The following is a 16,026-nucleotide window of genomic DNA, read 5'->3' as shown; positions in this document are numbered from 1 at the left end:
CAGACTACCAATAAAAGCAAAGAAGCCTCAGAACATTCTTCCTCACAGAGCTGATCACCAGGAGGAGTTCAAGGTGAAGGCTCATGTGAAATTAAATATGAGAATAAATTGTGCACCCTCTTAACTCCTGGAGACTAGGCTGCAGACCACCAAATTTCTACCCACCACCATTCCAAAAAGATCCTTTGCTCCACTAGCAATAAGTACCATCTACTTTTTCAGATTAGTAGTCAAATGAATTAATCAAATGAAACCTCAGATGACTCCTCCTAATAGAACGAACATAAGAGATGAAAACTCCTGAAGAACAATCCATCAGGCTTCTTAAGTATGTTGTGCCATGCATCCCTGTGGTAGCTCAGTAAAGCCCACAGGGACACCTGGCTCAAAGCATTTAACATTCTACTGGGATCTTTTTAATATCCTCAAAATTCTGACCTCTTCACTTTACACCTCATTCTTAGCATCTCCCCTTTTTTACAGAATAAATCAAAGGTCAGTTATCTTGCCCTCGCCTTCCAAGCACTCTGCAGTACCTCCAAAAAATTGAGACTAATCACAATCCCTATAATGTAGATCTATCTCATTTCCTCCCACCTTCTGGGTAAATCTTGTTCTGCTGACAAACCTCATTCTTCTGAATTGGCATCTTCCTCTTCTCCCTTTCTACTTACCTTCTGCCATGAGAATTTGAAAAATGATCAAGACTTTTCCTTCTTTAAAAATAGAAGGAAGACACTCTGGAGTATATGTTGTCCTCCACTGCTACACTGTGTTATACTTACTCTCTCCACTGCCTCACCTTCCTCCCAAATCCAGCTTCTAACCTAGTCATCTCTCTTTACTACTCTTGTCCAAGTCATTAATGATTTCTTCAACCCTAAGTCAGGATAACATTTTATTTCTTTTTTTTTTCATCTTCTTTTTAGTTACTCTATCTCAGTCCATACCTTAAATGTTGCTATATAGGATTCTATGTAGGATTCTATTTTAGGCTTTTTTTTTTTTTTTTGGTCTTTTGTCCTTTTTTTTTTAGGGCCACACCCACGGCATATGGAGGTTCCCAAGCTAGGGGTCTAATCAGAGCTGTTGCTGCTGGCCTACACCACAGCCAAAGCAACGCCAGATCTGAGCCACGTCTGTGACCTACACCACAGCTCATGGCAACGCCGGATCCTTAACCCACTGAGCGAGGCCAGGGACTAAACCTGCAACCTCACAGTTCCTAGCCAGATTCATTTCCGCTGCGCCACGACAGGAACTCCTGTTTTAGGCTCTTTTGTTTACTCTATACTTCCTTCCTAGGTAACCTCATCTAATTCCACGATTTCCTACACCACCTAACATACTGAAGCCCCAATTCTGGACATCTATCCAAATTTTTTTAAGGTTTTAGACTGATACATACAACTGACTATCAGCTATCTTCACTTGGATGCCCTCACACCCCACAGGACTCAAAGTCAACATCTCTAGGGGGTTCCCTGGTGGTCTAGTGGTTAGGATTTGGCATTTTCACCACTATGGCCTGGATTCAATCCCTGGTCTGGGAACTGAGTTCCCACATCAAGCTGCTGCATGCTGTAGCCAAAAACAAAACAAAATCTCCAAAAGTGAATCTATTATCATCTCCCAAAACATATCCTTTCTCTGCAAATGACATCTCCACCTACCCAGCTTATTGAGCCAAAGATCGGGTAGCCATTCACTCTCCTCCTTTCCTAGCCATTCCCCACATGCCGTCGTCACAAGGTACAGTTCTTTACACCATACGGTAATGCTACCCAGGTTTCTCCATCCCCCCAGTCACTCCTCCAGTGGAGCCCAATAGTATTTCTACCTAAATTATCAAAACATTCTCAACTGGTCTGGCTACCCCAGCCTTACTCTCTACCAATCCACTCTTGACATTGCAACCAAATCACTCTATCTAAAAAGTCATCTGATCATTTCACTCCCCTCTAAGGCTTCTCTGTAACTTGATTACCAGTTTTATAATGCATTCTTAAGCCTGACCCAGTAATTTCTCTAGCCCCAAAAAACTTACCACATCCAGCTATACACTCTAACAACCCCTCTGAATGGAATCTCTTTCAGGAACTCGAAATTGCTATGCTCCTTCTTTACCCTCTGCCACAAACCTGGCTATCCTCTACCTATTCCGAAATCTCCATCTGTAACTTCCTGTGGGGCATAGCGCTGCCGAGTCTGAGTTATCTCTACACACATCTATAAGCCTGAATTTTTCTACCACAGACATTGCTCATGTTGAATGACAATCATTTGTTTAACAGTCTTTTCTTTCCCCATGGACCAAAAGCCTCAAAGATAGGGAATAACCACAACCATGTTGCTCATCACTGTGTTCTCAGAAACGTGCACAATATGCTCAACAATAAACACTCGATACACTGAATGAACAAATGTATGAATGTTGAATTAACTCAATAGTAGTATTTACATTTAGAATTTCCCTTCACTCGCTTCAGCCTTTAAATTTCAGATTTGTGGATGCACTGACTCCATGGCAAATGCCACCAAATCCACATATCCCTGCTCATAATTCTCACAGGGATGAAAGCAAATGAAAACAGTTCTATAGGCATGACTTAAAAAAAAAAAAAAATTAGGAGACAACCCACAAATGGGCTAAAAATAGTGAGAATTACCTAATATTCATGCCCCCATGTGTTAAATAAAAATAGTAAAGTAAAAAGATCAGAAGAGAATTCCAGTTGTGATTTTACAATCGGTGGTTAAACAATCTGAGCTACAATTTCTTTACCTTTAAAGTGGGGGTGACACTAACTTCAAAAATTATGAGCATTTAACAAGACAAAAAATTAAAAAGTTATCTGTATACCAAAAAACACCATTCATTCATTCATCCATTAGACATCACTGTGACTTTGTTCTAGAAACTGGGTATGCAGCACTGAACAAAATAAAATATATATTCTAATGTGGAGGTAGACGGTAAGAAAACAAAAATAATAAATCTATCAAAGAAAGATCAAAAAGGGTAAGGGAATTAAAGAATGGGCAATGGAAGCTTTTTGCTGTTTTATATAGCTATCAAACTGTCAAAGACTGTCAAAATACCAGTTATAGACAGAGCTATTAAGAAAGGTGACTTCTGAGCAGAATCCTGAAATAAAACTGAAGGCCATTAAGGATATTTCAAAAAACAAGATAAAAATATACAGCAATTACAAAGGCTGTGAAACAGGAATGTTTCTAACATCTTTAAAAACAGTAAGAAGTCTACCGAGAACAAAGGGGAGGGTTAAATAGGTGATAAAGTCAGAGAGATGAAGGGAGGCATTTGGGGGCTGCCAGATCTTGGAGGGATTTGTAGCCTATTTATTTAAAGAAGACTTTTAATCTTAAGTAAAATGTACAGCTACTGGAGGCAAATAACAGACTACTGCAATTACATAGGAAAAGACAATTTACACCAGGGTAGCAGCAGTTGAGGTGGTAAAAGAAAACAGATTGTGTACTTTTATTTAGTAGGTTGCAAAATCTGTTACTGAAGCAAGTGTAGGGTATGACATTACTTTGGTCTAAGTAAAAGACAGATGGAGCTGCCATTAACTCAGTTTACAAAGGCTGCACAGAGCAAATATGAAAAGATCAGTTTTGACCACCTTAGTTTAAGGTGCCCATTAAACATCTAAATGGAGATTTTTATAGTCTTAATGCAGGGAGAAGACTTAACAAGGGAAGAAAATACCAGTAAATATAGTCACTAGCTTTATAAAAAAAGAAGGAAAATTGAAAGCAAGTCCTACTTAGCAAATACATGGACTCTGAAAGGTAACAAATGGAGACTCTAAACAAGAAAAGCTAAGAATATCTGACAAAATGAAAAAGTAGTTATTTCATCCTAAAAATTGAAACACAACACTTCTCTAAAGAAGCAAAGTTTTTCCTAAATTGACTACTAAAAATTATGAAACGACGTTTTATACAGAAACCACTGAGTAATAATTCACCACATTCCTATAAAAAACATCACAGGGGCTTTCCTATAGCCTTTATTCCACAGTTTTTCCATGAAAACTGAGAGTATAAAAATAAACTACCCATGAAGGCTCAGGTAATACTGTCCACCTACAGTATAGAGTCAGAATTACCTTCTAAGCAGTAAAAGCTAGAGTTTAACGGATCGAACCAAGAACATCACCTCCTATATTTCAGTTTATTTATTAAAAGAAGAGAAGAACTCTACTAAATATAAAGGAGTGTAAGAAGAAACTATTTAAAATAATCCAATGCGATGGATATGGCATTCTAGCACTATAAGCGAAAAATAACATCATAATGTGGTTGGTAATTCTTGTATCAGCTACTAGAAACATAAGCTACTTTACTGACTAAAAAATGACTGCCCAAACATGAGTTGTAGACAGATGTTTTATTTTGTTGGGACACAGGAACACTGGACATCATAATGCTAAGTTATAATGCTTAAGGTATCAAACTCTTAAAATTAAAACTTAAAGTACTCTATACCTTTACCATAAAGTTCTAAAGACCTTATAAAGCCCTTACTTCCTGGCATTCACATCAATATGCAAAAACTTTCTGCCTAAAAATTAGAGTTAAAAAAAATTACAGTGTACTTCAACCACTGACTTCCCACCCCATAATCACAAAGCTCCACATTTAGAATGCAATGTTATTGTAAAGGGGTTAAGCAAGGAAGGAAGTACACAATTCTGCAAGGTTCCTAAAATTCAAATAAGCCTGAACAGTGCCAAGAAAATGCCCAAAGTATTTATAATTATGAAAGTAATGAACTAGATCCAAATTTAAATTTGATTTCTTTTGCTAGTGGTCTCATATGGACTTAAATTTTGTACATATTTTAAGGGCTCTGTTTACATGGCATCATAAAGATTATTTCACTATAAGCTTTAACTCATACCAAACTTTAATGTTAAAAATAAATATTAAAGATTCAATACCTATGAAATATTAGAAATACCAATATGCACCAGGAATAGTTTGCAAAGTAATAAATGTTATTTAACTTAAGCCAGATGTTTTCAGTTTTATATTTGTTCTCTAATGGCTTTTATGCATCCTTAAAACATAAATTCTTATTTCAAGACATACCAACTATTCTCAAATAGTAAATGTAACATAAAATAGTAAAAGACTCCTATATTTATTCCTATTTCAGTGACTGTCTATCTTTCAAGGGAATCAGCACCTGCATTTCAGACAGATTTCAGTGTTCCAACCCTATCCCACTCCAACTTGAAGTAATAAAAACTGCTCTAACACAACTGGATCACATCACTATTCAAATATAGTTAACTCCATATAAAAAGCAAAGAAATTAAAGGAAAAAAAGGGGGTAAAGGAGTAACTAATATCTACTATGCTTCAAAATCTGCCATGTACTGTGTACTACATTCACTATATAGCATCTGAAAAATGAGGGTATTCTTTAACTAAGGTTCCAATTCCAACACTAGACAGAAGCTAACCAAAAAGAAAAACTTTTAAAAGACTCAAATTATTTATTTAACTCACAGTTTAGAGAGAAAGCTTAGAAATGTTTAGAATCTTAAAAAAGTCACTGTAAAGTTAAAGAACAAATATATAGTGACAGAATCCTTAGGAACGAGAAGCAACTTAAAAATGGAAACTTGGGGGGGAGTTCCCGTCGTGGCTCAGTGGTTAACGAATCCCATTAGGAACCAAGAGATTGCGGGTTCGATCCCTGGCCTTGCTCAGTGGGTTAAGGATCCGGTGTTGCCGTGAGCTGTGGTGTAGGTTGCAGATGCGGCTTGGATCCTGCGTTGCTGTAGCTGTGGAGTAGGCTGGAGGCTACAGCTCTAATTAGACCCCTAGCCTGGGAACCTCCATATGCCAAGGGTGTGGCCCTAGAAAAGACCAAAAAAAAAAGAAAAGAAAAAAAAAGGAAATTTGGGCTAGACAGAAGGCTATGAGCCATTACCATTTCATATTAAATAGGCATGAAATTCAAGTTCTTTTTCATCAGTTTTCAGCACGTGTACAGAGCAAAGACCACATCTGAGCCCCTTTGAAAGGCTACAAGCTTTAAACAAGGGATTCTTAAAAGGGAAACCATGAGGTGTATGTAGTTGATTGTATTACGTTTACAACTACTTAGCATCCTTCTTTGCAGGAAAATTACATATTCCTACCCTACTGCATGATCGTGACTATACAACACAACGTTAGTGAAAGTAACAAATGCCGATTTTGGGCAAAGCCTTAAAAGCTAGGTTTTTCCCCCCCTGCCTAGGCAAGCACTAAAACATGTGTCAAAAAGGAGTTTCTATTATCCTAAGTCCCCAAGTGATTATATTATTGTTTTATCCACTATGTTTTTCAGGTTCTTCTCAATGCAGCATACCCTAAACAATATACTATGCCACTGTTTAAGAAAGGAGAAAATATACAAATACATGTGTTTGTGTATACCTGCGTAAACAAATACTTCAAGAATCACAAGAAAGTATAAATGCTTTCTGATACAGAGCAGAAGACTAGTAAAAACAATTAGAGGGGAAAAAGCAGGAATTCAGAAGATAATATCCAAGCTAAGACAGTTACAAGTCAGAGTTGCAAATATATTTTAATGTCCTGTACATTTATTGCAGTAGTTTTCATACATGTATCAAAATCATCACACTGTTTATTTTAAATAGACAGTCTATTGTATGTAAATATTTCCAATAAAGTTGGTTTTTTTAAAATGTCACAGAAACTAGTATGAAGGCTCTCTCATTAGCCAAATCTAGCAGCATCAAAATAATTAACAATGGCAGTAATAGAGCAATGCCTAGTGAATAAAAAAGAACTAAATGATGAATCCATACCAATTTAAAAAAAAAAACTGGGGAGAAAGCAAAACTCTTCTTTAAAGAAGAATGTCGAATAATAAACAGAGATGGGATAAAGGATTTAGAAAATCATCATTTTGCAACTATCATAGTAATAATTTATTCAAGTAAAATCTATCTGTGGATGCTTCAACTGCTGAGTGAAACTTTGCTGAGGAATAGAATAGTTACATAGTCTCAAAGTACCTCCCCACAAGACATTTATCAAGTATGAGGGGAAAAAAAACAGTAAACTTAGAGCGACAGCAGTTTACCCAAGTAATCACATTTAACATCACCAATAATAAAAGACATGAAGTACATGTGTCCTAAACACAATGCAATGAGACATCATCATTCTGTAAAATATAACCTGAAACTAATCATGATGAATCAAAAAAAAACCCAAAATGGGATCCATTATACAAAATTACCAGCCCGAACTCTTTAAAAATGTCACTGTCAGGGAGTTCCCATCGTGGTTCAGCAGAAACGAAGCTGACTAGCATCCACGAGGATGCAGGTTCGATTTCTGGCCTCACTCAGTGGGTTGAGGATGCGAAGTTGCCATCAGCTGTGGTGTAGGTCACAGAGGTGGCTCGGATCTGGTGTTGCTGTGACTGTGGTGTAGGCCGGCAGCTATAGCTCTGATTAGACCCCTAGCCTGGGAACTTCCATATTCTGCAGGTGCATAAAATAAAATTTAAAAAAGACAAAAAAAAAAGTCAAGGTCAAGAAAAACAGAGAAATGTTGAGAAGATCTACTCTAGATTAAATAAACTTAGAAAATAAATTCCCTACATGGTCTTGTCCAGGAGGGGGAAAAAAAAAGTTTACTAGAATAATTAGGGAACTCTGTGTATGGACTGCAAATTAAACAGTACTGTTAACACTAAATGTCCTTATTTTGATAACCATACTGTAGTTACAAGAGACTATCCTTGATTTTAGGAAATACACACTGAAGTACCTAAAGGTCAAGTTTAAAAAAACAAAAAGATTTTAAAATAGAAAGTGAGTAATAAATTAGCAAATGGAATGAAATGTTATCAACTGGTGGTGAAACTGAATAAAGGGTGAATGGGATCTATTTTATGTTTGCAATTTTTCTCCAAGTTCAAAAACAGTTTCAAAAAGAAAAATCACTGTACTGGAGTTTAAAGGTTGGACCCATTTGGTGAGAAGAAGTATGTAAGAGTACACAGGAATGAGATCAGAATCAGAAAATTCTTATACATCTTAGTTCTTCTAAGAAGAATAGATATGCAGAAGATGTGTAGTAATTTCTGAAAGTTTTAGATTTCTCTGTTATAAACTGAGCTGGTTTCACTAGGACTTTCGGAAAGCCCTCATCTAGATGTTGGCAAGCTTGCTCTGTAACTTCATGCCCTGTTCTTACCATTTCACTACTTGATGTTTTTCGAGCTTCAACACTTTCTTAAGTGGGGGGGGGAACCTGCATAAAGCTTTAGTGTGCAAACAAACCATAATTATGGATGAGGATAAAAGTTTCAGAGAACTTTCTTAATAAGGTCTAAAATGGTAGAGCTAACAACACATTATAAAACCTTTAGGACTAACAATGATTTCTAGATACTTTTTATCAGTTACCTTTAATATTATCTATTAAATTTAAATTTTTTCTCTAAAATTTATTCCCTCACTATTAAGCATACTGAGGATTATAAACCCATTTTCGACACATTAACAACCTTATAATGATTTCCTACTTGATTTCAAAATATTGAAGGTATTGACAAAAGGAAGCAAAAGAAATTAGGTTTAAAATACTCTTGCTGTGTTGTAAGCATTACACTTAGAAACTATTTTCCCAATCCATTACATAACAGTCCTCTTAGGTAAAAATTATAATTCCGATTATGTACACAAAGAAACTACAGTCAAGCAAAGATGACAAAGCCATAGTCCCTACCATCATGAAGGCTACCATTCCAGACAGATTAAAAAATAGAAATGTACCACCAGAATGCAAAATCAAGTACTAGGTACAGAAGCAGTCTGGAAAACCTTAAGACTTTATCTCATTGTTCTGAAGGTTATATAATTGCTATGGTCTGAACATTTATTTGTGTCCCTGCAAAATTCATATGTTGAAATCCTAACTCCCCAGGTTAGGAGTTGGGGCATTTGAGAAGTGACTGGCATAAGGGCAGAGCCCTCAGGAATGGGACGAGGACCTTACAAAAGAGGCCCCAGAGAGTCCTCACCTCTTCTACCACATCAGGACACAGTGAGAAGTCACCAACCACACACCAAGAGGAAGAGGGCCTTACTAGAACTCAACCGTGCTGGCTCGCCTTGCTCCTGGACCTCCCACTCTTAGAAATGTGAGAAAGAAATTTCTACTGCTTTTCCGCTAGTCTGTGGGATTTTGTTATAGCAGCTCCAATGGACTAAAACACTAATCTTCATATCTCATTACACTGCCTCTGAAAAAAAGTGATAGTGGCAACCTTAAAGGCTGTCTATCTACCCCTCAGTGTCTATGAATCTATCTAACCATTATAAAACTGCCAGATAATACTAGTTAATACAAGCATAAACCCCTGAACATCCTTACTACATATGCTTTTCCATAAAGAAAAAGATCTACTTATTCCTACATTACCACTTACAAACTTAATGTCTCAAAAAAAAAAGGCTCCTAAATCCCACAGCAATTCATAGAAGTAAAAAAAATAAATAAATCTACCTTTGGGATAAAATTTTTTCAATCATACTTTTGAATGGTGAGCAAATTTAAGATTAATTTATAGGTGAATCTCTAAATGACAGAGATCACAAAATAGTTAAATGACATTCTGGCTGCACAAGGAAACCAAAAATCTATTATGTGAATATAGAACCCAAAGAAAGATTTTTTTTAAATGTCTAGGATTTCTGAAGTAGTTAGGCCATTTGCAAACTCTGATCAAAATTGTATATAAGTATATCTTAATTGGGAAGATAACATAAGCAGCATCATTTCATAATCAGGGTTCACTGTGGGTTGAAGCAGACATCAGAAGGAAAAATATTAAAATTATTTGCTTAGATATTTAGGCAAATGGTTCACTCTAAGTCCCTGTCACGGAGTTTAAAAAGTGTAAAAGAAATACTAGGTCATATATAAAATTTGTTTAAATCTATTCAAATTTTTAAAACAGTCTACCTGAATCTTCCTGGGCTTCATGAGTTTCGCCATCATCTGTTACCTCTAATTCTTTCACAAAGTTTGAGGGAAATAGTCCCAACTTGTTGTTCAGGGTTCCACTCCACCAGCCTTCTTCTACCTGAAAAAGTTCACAACTCAAAAATAATAAAAATTTCTCTCAAGTGAAAGTCCTCCCCCATACAAAAATCAAGCTACAGAACTGAATGAGCATAAAGTTAGTGGTACAAAATAATGCCTTTAAATCTATAAGAAAACACAAAAGGAAATAACATAGTTAAGGAAATTATATCTATGTGGACTGGATTAATTATATACGGGATTAGTCATATATCAATAGCACTCTGCAACATTTACAATGAGAATTTATAATCAACTGTAATCTATGAAGCAAGTATTTTCACGAAAATAATAACCAAGCATAATGTATTAATATCAACAAGTAGACAACAAGCTCTGTCATGGAATGTCGCTCTTTTAAACACTATGGAGTCTCCTTCTGTAATTATGACATTTTGTTTAGTATTTGGAAATTTCTGATTTAGAAAAAGTTTGATGAATATAAGAATATAATTTCCTAAATGGCACAAAAAGAAATTACTAAGTAATTTATTGGTACAGGTAAATTACTCTGACTTGAACAGTGAGTCTTAACTCAAGTATGAAAAAGAAGCTTTTTTTTTTTGTCTTTTTACCATTTCTTGTGCCGCTCCCTCAGCACATGGAGGTTCCCAGGAGAGGGGTCGAATTGGAGCTCTGGCCTACGCCAGAGCCACAGCAACGCGGGATCCGAGCAGCATCTGTAACCTACACCACAGCTCACAGCAAGGTCAGATCCTTAACCCACTGAGCAAGGCCAAGGATCGAACCCGTAACCTCATGGTTCCTAGTTGGATTCGTTAACCACTGAGCCACGACAGGAACTCCAAGAAGCACTTATTTTTAAAAGTCCAGATTCTAGGCTCTAAAAACACCCTCCCATCCCCAACCAGAAATATTCCCAGGAACTACTCTTTAGAAAAATGTTTACTTTCACTAATAATGAAGCTATTCAATTTTCATGAAGTTATAAATATTTAATAACTGTTTGAAAATTATAGTTTATTCTAAAGATACTAAGAATTTTCTCTCTCTCTTTTTCTGCTTTTTAGGGCCACACCCTAGGCATATGGAAGTTCCCAGGCTAGGGGTTGAGTGAGAGCTACAATTGCTGGCCTACGCCACAGCCACAACAAAGAGGATCTGAGGCACATCTGCAGCCTACATCACAGCTCATAGCAATGTCGGATCTTTAATCTACTGAGCAAGGCCAGGGGTCGAACCTGCAACCTCATGGTTACCAGTCGGATTTGTTTCCACTGCACCACAACAGGAACTCCGATGCTAAGAGATCTTAGTAAGTAAAAAAATACATATATATAAATATATATATTTATATAGGCCGCACCTGCAGCATACGAAAATTCCTAGGCTAGGGATAGAGCAGAGCTGCAGCTGCCGGCCTACACCACAGCCACAGCCACACCAGATCCAAGCCATATCTGCGACCTACACCATAGCTGATCCTTAACCTACAAGGCGGGACCAGAGATCCAGAGATCAAACCCGCATCCTCATGGATACTAGTCGGGTTCATTACCACTGAGCCACAAACAGAAACTCCAAAAAATTATTTTTAAAGTGTAAACTATTTAAATTCACTATCAAAATTCACTTAACACCAGTAGATGTGATAGCATGAGCTAGAGCTAGAAAAAGCTCTGAACTTATGCAAAAATGGCTAAAACAAAACCACCTACCCCACATGCTCACCCACAATGTATTCTTAACTCTCCTTCCATCAAGAAGTGGTAGTCTTTGTCCCTGCCTCCTTCAGTCTTTCTGGCTTAGGACTTTCTTGTAACCAACAGAATGTGGCAGAAGTGACATTATCCCTTCCAAGGCTGGATTATAAAAAGCTATCACTGTGTTCACTGACATGCTTGCACTTAGAGCCCTGAACTGCCAAGTAGTAAGTCCTACTATCCTGAGACACCTAAGGGCCACATACAGGTCTTCAAGCCTTCTGGGCACTAGACATGTCAGTGAAGGAGCCTTTTGAGCACCCAACCTTGAATTTCCAGCTGAGGCTCCCAGACATCACAGGACAACTCATCCCTCTGAGCCCTATCTGAATTCTGGACCCACACAACCAAAAAAATGTGACAAAACAGTCATTCTTTGCCACAAAGTTTGGAGTGCCATGTCATGCAGCAATAGTAGGAAAGCAACCACTTTTCTCTTGTGACTCAATTTCTTGTTTGTAAAATGGGGATGAAAATTCCTATCTCCTGGGAGTTCCTGTCGTGGCTCAGCAGAAAACAAATCTGACTAGCATCCATGAAGGTGCAGTTCAATCCCTGGCCTTGCTCAGTAGGTTAAAGATCCAGCATTGCCGCAGCTTGGATCTGACGTTGCTGTGACCAGCAGCTACAGCTCTGATTTGACCCCTAGCCCAGGAACCTCCATATACCTCGGATGCAGCCGTAAAAAGACAAAAATTCTTATCTCAAGTTGTTTAGAAACTTGAAGTAAATAATAAACATAAAACACTTAGAATGGTACTTCAGACCTAAGATAGGCTTGATAAACACTATTATTATTGCCACCTGGTAAAAATAAAACAGAACTGCCTTTCATATAAACATGCTGGAATTTAACATAAGCATAAGTGATAAATTACATGTTATGATACAAAATCAATCTCCATGGAAAACATGATATCAAAACATATTCTTTCAAAATGGCATCTTCAGCTGCCAAATAAAACTTCAATATTCCTTGAATGGTAAAAGCAGAGATACGAAGTTATTTTTTAAATGAGTTTAAATCTCACTCTAAAATATTAAAACGAGAGAAGGTGCTTTTGGGTTAATATTGAATGTGATAATTCAAATAAGACAAAGCTTTTTAAAATATTCTGCTTTCATATACCTTTACTGTGCAAAAGGTAAAAATCCATTTTATGGCTTTCTGCCTAACATGAATTAAGAATCAAAGAAAAGGGTTATATTCTTAGCTACTTAGATTATATTAATTTTAGCTTTTAAAAAAGCTTGTTTTATTCTTAAAGCCAACAGATACAAGTACAGTACACAAATGTTAAGCATAGCAAGGATAATGAAAGCTTTATTTCTACAAATAAGACAGCCTCGCTTTAAGTTATCAAAGATCCATATTAAAGTCTGTATCTTAAAATGCTATTAAAAAAACAATGAAACTGGAAAAATAAATTTAACAAATATTCTTACAAAGCATTTTTCTAATACCCAGAGCATCAATTCCAACTGCTGCTTTATCGCCAAAGCACATGTTTTCCTTACCTCTTCACTAATATCAATAATATCTCCCACTTTCAGCTCCAGTTCATCCTCATTTTGTGGAATGTATTCAAAGAGAACTTTGCACTGACGCTTCTTGGTTTCTAAAGGAAGTAATGTAAAAAATTCAGTTAAGCAAGATCATTAAAACAAATAATAACATTTTTATTTATATACTATGCTGTCATAGGATTTGTATGTATGACTAAAAACAGACGGCGATTAAGTATTCTAAACAGCTAACCACCATCTGTTCTGGTTGGCTTTCCACCTTGTTCCCACACTACAATCTCTTCATCCTAAAATAAATTCAAACCAGCTACAAATAAGGTAGGTTCCCAGCAATGAAATCTATTTATACATTTGATCCCCCTGATTATGCAAAGTAAATTATCCACTGCCAATTTTGAGACTAGAAACACCGACAATAAAGGACACTGTTGGCACAACCAACTTGTCACAGACAAGTCCTCCAAGCCGGTGATTTTCAGACTACTTCCTGATCTAAGTCTAAGAATACTTCAAATATACTAATTTAAGAGTACCTGTGTTTAAGATGCAAACTATTGCCTTTGGAATGGATAACCAATGAGATTCTGCTGTATAGCACTGGGAACTATATCTAGTCACTTATGATAGAGCATGAAAATGTGAGAAAAAAAGATGTATACATGTATGTGTAACTGAGTCACCTTGCTGTACAGTAGAAAACTGACAGAATACTGTAAACCAGCTATAATGGAAAAAATAAAAATCATTATAAAATGAAAGAGTATCTGTGTTTTAAAATAAGACAAACAGTATAAATCTACAATGAATTTTATCTGCCTTGATAGTTAAAGAAGATAAAAATCTTTTATCTGACAAGCTAAAAAACCTCAAGTGAAGATAAAAACAATTTTACTTTAGTTTTTCAAACACGCTTCATTTATTCAAACAAGTGATGATTATTTAGGCCTTTTTAAAAAAGCAACTTATCTTTTTAATGAGTATCAGTATCTATACAATGATTTAAGGTGATTAAAGAGTATTAATTAGACCCTGTGTCCCAAAGTACATATATATCAATTAACTTTAAAGAACCTAGTGGGAGTTCCCGAAGTGGTCTAGCGGAAATGAATCTGACTAGGAACCACGAGGTTGCTGGTTTGATCCCTGACCTCACTCAGTGGGTGAAGGATCCTGCGTTGCCACGAGCTGTGGTTTAGGTCGCAGATGTGGCTCGGATCTGGCATGGCTGTGCCTGTGGGGTAGGCTGGCGGCTACAGCTCCGATTAGACCCCGGCAACCTTCATAGGCCAAGGGGTGCCGGTGGGTGCGGCCCTAAAAAGACAACCCCCCACCCTCTGCAAAAAAAAAAAAAAAAAAAAAGAACCTAGTGACACACACACACAAATATTTTGGCTATACCTGCAGCACGTGGAAGTTCCCAGGCCAGGGATCAAACCCAAACCACAGCAGCGACCAGAGCTGCTGCAGTAACAAGGCCAGATCCTTAACCTACTGCATCACAAGGGAACTACAGTTATATTTTAATCAGAAGCTTTGCTATTGTTTTTTTTCCCTTACACTAGCATAATTCTGCAGAATTGTTTGTTGGGTTTTTTTCCCCAAAATAGTGTGCAAAATTATTTTGCAAAGAAATTTTTCAGTTTTTTTAAAGGAAAAAGCCCCATTGGATAAAAACATCCAAACAGCCCCTACTATTGCCGCAAAATGTATGTCATTTTAAAATAAAAATAAATTTTCATATGATTCCATATTTTTATATGGTTCGCTCATAAGTTAAGACGACTGCCTCTACTGAACTTATCTTTGGTGGCACAATTAAAGGAATCTGGAGATTCTTCACATTTCAAATGGCATGCCCAATGTCTACCCATACATACTGGTCAACAAATATTTACTGAATTTCTACCATGTATCAGAACCTTTTCTAAGCACAAAATAAAATGCATGTAAGAGTAGAGCTGTTAATAAAAGGATGCATGAAATTAAGTCAATTTTTAAAAATATATTTTCTTAACATAAGAAACTTCCATGTAGCTTTTCAGATCTACAAAGAAATGAATGATAAAAATTTTTTTAATCAGTATTTTATAAGTAGAGCTACTAACAAGAACGGGATAAAGGAGGTACAATAAATGTGGGAAAATATTTTCATGTCTTCCCTGTACAGTACTGCTCCAAGTCCTTCACAAACATCTCTGACACAAAAGATCATAAACACTTTTTTTTTTTTTTTTTGGTCTTTTGTCTTTTCAGGGCCACACCCTCAGCACATGGAGATCCCAGGCTAGGGGTCAAACTGGAGCTGTTGCTGCCGGCCTACACCACAGCCACAGCAACGCCAGACCCGAGCCTCATCTGTGACCTACCCCACAGCTCAGCTCACGGCAAACACCAGATCCTTAACCCACTGAGCGAGGCCAGGGATCGAACCGCAACCTCATGGTTCCTAGTTGGATTCATTTCCACTGCGCCACGACAGGAATTCCCATAAACACTTATTATACACATCATTTTACCAATGAGAAAAAGGAACTCAGCAGTAATTGTCCAAGACCACAGAGCAAGACAGAGGCAAAACTACAAGTATATCTACTTCTGAAGCCTTGTCTATCAGGCC

General features: G+C 36.9%; 1 protein-coding gene across 2 annotated transcripts in view; it reads right to left on the bottom strand.

Moving 5' to 3' along the window:
- CD2AP (CD2 associated protein) overlaps positions 1–16,026 on the bottom strand; it is a 113,343-nt gene that overhangs the window by 44,180 nt on the left and 53,137 nt on the right. For both annotated transcript variants that reach the window (XM_047795340.1, XM_047795339.1), the window contains exons 4-5: positions 13,401–13,501; positions 10,039–10,159 (exon numbers count right to left, since the gene is read on the bottom strand). In XM_047795340.1, the coding sequence (XP_047651296.1) occupies positions 10,039–10,159; positions 13,401–13,501 (222 nt within the window). The remainder of the gene's footprint in view (positions 1–10,038; positions 10,160–13,400; positions 13,502–16,026) is intronic.

This window comes from Phacochoerus africanus, chromosome 9 (genome assembly GCF_016906955.1).
Source record: "Phacochoerus africanus isolate WHEZ1 chromosome 9, ROS_Pafr_v1, whole genome shotgun sequence".
In the NCBI taxonomy this organism is placed as follows: Eukaryota; Metazoa; Chordata; class Mammalia; order Artiodactyla; family Suidae; genus Phacochoerus; species Phacochoerus africanus.
This window is presented reverse-complemented; position numbering and strand designations above follow the sequence as displayed.